Here is a 3,592-nt window from a genome sequence, read left to right as displayed (position 1 = left end):
CTTTACCATTCATTTGTTTGTTGACCCTCTTAGTCGGATATATCTTTGTCTCATTCATTTCATGACCCTCTTGGTCGAATATCTCTTTGTCCATTAGTTTCATGACCGTCGTGGTCAGAGATGCTCTTTTTCTTTGTTTCATGACCCACGTGGCCAAAAATGCTCTTTTCCTTTTGGCCACTCGATGTCTGGTCGAGTTTTGTCTTTTGCTTTGTTGCGGGTAAGCCGGTTGATGACGTATCCACCTTCCTGTTTAAAAACCTGCATCCACAGAAAAATAGTTAGTTTCTTAAGAGGCCGATTAACGTCGTTGTCCTCCCATCTAGTGTCTTCTCCTGAAGCTCCTCTGAATCCTCTTGGGCTCGGTATTTCAAGAGATGGCTTTAGAGAGAACTTATTCTAATTTTGAAAATCTAAAAGTAAAGTTATAAAATGCGTGTTGTTTTCTTTGAAAATCTTTGTTTTCATTTTGGATGTCATGACATGTGTTTTTTCGAATGAAGTCTTCTAATCTTTCAGGGGATTTCATTGCTGAGTCCCTGAATCGATGAAATTTTTGAGATCTTTCTCAAAAATTCTGCCCTAATTTCAGGCCTTTATTTGATTGACTTTTTTGTCGTCTCGTTGTGCCGCAATTTTTGAGGTTCCCTAAAAAATTCTTCCCAGTGTATGGTCTGGGCTTTTCATCTTCTTTGTTAATTGCATTTGACAGGAATTTTTTAGGTCTCCTAAATAATTTTGATCTACCGCTCTTCATTTATAGTGAGGTTTTCATGCTTGCTGCAGTCGTCTTTTAGGGCAATGCCATAATCAAACATTTCCCTGGCACCCTCAACTGTGAAACAGTCCTCAAGGCTCTTACTTCTGATTTCTCGAGCCCTAGCCTTATCAGCATTATCATCACCATCATCGGGCTGTGAGCTCTAATGGGTCGGGGATCTAAAAGGTGTCTGGGAGGACTGAGCAACATCCTCGGGAGATTATGGCTGTGAGGCAGGTGAGGCATCTCCAGAAGCAGCCTCTGAACCCTCCTCCTCGATTCCATCACTGAACCCAGATGCAGATGATCCCTCCTCGTCAGAGTGCGAGGAACTGGGTGGTGTAGGAGCCGGTACAATAACCTGCCTATTTCAAATGGGAACGACAACCCTATTCTATCTCTATGGTATAATCTCGAGCTGATCATCTGAGGGTTCATCTCTTAGTGCGGGTTCACCACTGCGCCGCTTTTTGCCCGTTGTTCTTTGTGTCTTCCTTGAGCCACCCCCTCGTGTAGTTGTCAACTTGGGTGGCGCCATACCTGTAATCATCACAACCAAAATCTAGTCAATCCGTACGAGTGAAATCAAAACTCAAAAAAGAAATATACCCAGTTATCCGAAGTTTGAACCTGCAGACCGTAGATGTGCTTCGACGGACCATCGAACCTGTCGACTGACTGTCGAATAGATCAATGGTACCGTATTTATACAAAGATGGTTCGTCGACCTATCAACGGTGCCGTCGACATATTTACGGCCGTGGCAGCAGCAACTGTAAGTTTGCAGGTTCATTTTCGAGTTTTTAAATCCAATCATTCAGAAAACACTTATTCAATTATTATGCACATTTGGGGTTTTTGACCTTTGGTAATTTCTCGGGTTTTGTTTGGTGGGTATAATGATATCAAACCAAAAAATTTTAATCGAAATACCCTCCAACCCGTTGGAGTTACTCAGACTTCACTCCACAAATTGCATATTTATCAGAATTTCACTTTTACGAACCATTGGCGGGCATAATGAATCAACACAAATTATGGGTCAAAATGCCCGCTGACTCAATGGGGATACGATATTCTTGTCCCCACGAGTCCTACTGATAGCAAACATGTCAAATTCCCATCCCCCAACCAACAATTTCACAATATTTCAAGTTTAAGCATGGATTTCATTCAACAAGTACAAACCCTAGGTCATGATTTCTACCCTCTGCATTCGACAACACATATATCACACCCCCAACCCAGTTAACACAACCCCAACTTAATTAACCATGGTATATGCACAAGCCTAGTTCCCATCCCATATATACATTAAGTTAGGAACCATAGGCATATTTTTGAACAATTTCCTAACAGATTGCCCCAACTAACACCAATAAAGGGTCATTTTTGGCTCAACATACCTGATTATGACAAGAACTAGAAGAACACTTGAGTTAAAACACAAAAAAAATAGAGAGAAAATTTTGTTTTTGAAGGGCAGAGGGTATTGGGGTTCTGAGTGATGGTAAGAAGGGTTCTCAATACCCATTAAACAGTTCGAAAACTAAACCTAAAAAAAATAAAAGTACAGAAATTTAGACATGGGTTGCCTTCCAAGAAGCACTGGATTTAACGTCGCAGCACGACAATGGTACCTTTTTTTACTCTGGTTCAGGATTCATTCCCAGATGCTTTAACAGGTATCGATCGATAATTCTATCCCCCTCAATGCAACCATGGTAGTGCTTCAACCTCTTCCTTTTCATCTTAAATGTCTAAGTTCCATCTTTGGGCTTTAATTCGATCGCTCCATGGGGTGAGACACTTACCACTTCAAAAGGATCGGACAACCTTAATTTTAATTTGCCCGGTGGCAGCTTCATTCTAGAATTAAATAGCAGGACAAGATCACCCTTGTAAAATTCCCGCTTCAAGATTTTTTTGTCATGATACTGCTTCGTCCTTCCGTCATTTAACGCTGCACTTTCATAGTCCTGATAGCGGAACTCATCCATCTCATTGAGTTGAAACAACCTAAGTTTGGTCGCTTTTTCTCAATTCATGTTCAATTTCTTCAGGGCCCACATAGTTTTATACTCAGTTCAACTGGCAGGTGACATGCTTTACCAAAACTATCTTGAAAGTTGAAGTCCCAATCGGAGTCTTGAAAGTAGTTCGGTAAGCCCATAGAGCATCATCGAGCGTATGGGTCCAATCAGTTTTGTTTGCATTCATCATTTTAGCCAAAATACTATTAATCTCCCAATTAGAGACTTCAAATTTCCCACTTGTCTGAGGATGATACGTGATTTCCACCCCATGGTTGACTCCATACTTCTCCATCGATCCTGCAGATGCTCTATTGCAAAAGTGAGAACCACCACCACTGATTATCGCCCTTAGGGTACCAAAACAAGTAAATATGTTTTTCTTTTTTCAAAAGTCCCATGACACTCTTGACTTCGTTATTAGGTAAATCCACCGCTTCGACCCATTTAGAAACATAGTCAAGAGCCAACAAGATGTATTTCATGCCACAAAACCTCACTAAGGGCCCCATAAAATCAATCCCCCAGACATCGGACACCATAACTTCAACCAAAAAGTTTATAGGCATCTTTTTACTCTTACCAATATTCCCTTGCCGTTGGCACTAATCACAAGATCGCACTATCAAATTAGCATCATGAAAGAGAGTAGGCCAATAGTAACCACATTCGAGAACCTTTGCAGCAGTCCTCGTACCACTATGATATCCCTCTAGAACATAACGCCGAATACTGTTATCAGTGAAAATTCTGAATAAGTATGGCTCATCCCAATAGTACTAATGAGAATCGCGCAAAA

General features: G+C 41.0%; 1 protein-coding gene across 1 annotated transcript; it reads right to left on the bottom strand.

Moving 5' to 3' along the window:
- Positions 1-980: 980 nt before the first annotated feature.
- Positions 981-2,760, bottom strand: LOC132639345 (uncharacterized). The gene is made up of 2 exons (XM_060355798.1): positions 2,575-2,760; positions 981-1,121 (listed from the first exon to the last, which is right to left on the bottom strand). The coding sequence occupies exons 1-2, from the start codon at positions 2,758-2,760 to the stop codon at positions 981-983; spliced, it is 327 nt and encodes a 108-aa protein (XP_060211781.1).
- Between the last annotated feature and the right edge of the window lie 832 nt (positions 2,761-3,592).

Source organism: Lycium barbarum, chromosome 5 (genome assembly GCF_019175385.1).
Source record: "Lycium barbarum isolate Lr01 chromosome 5, ASM1917538v2, whole genome shotgun sequence".
NCBI lineage: Eukaryota > Viridiplantae > Streptophyta > Magnoliopsida > Solanales > Solanaceae > Lycium > Lycium barbarum.
The sequence above is the reverse complement of the archived record's forward strand: the minus strand, read 5'-3'. Positions and strand labels throughout refer to the sequence as shown.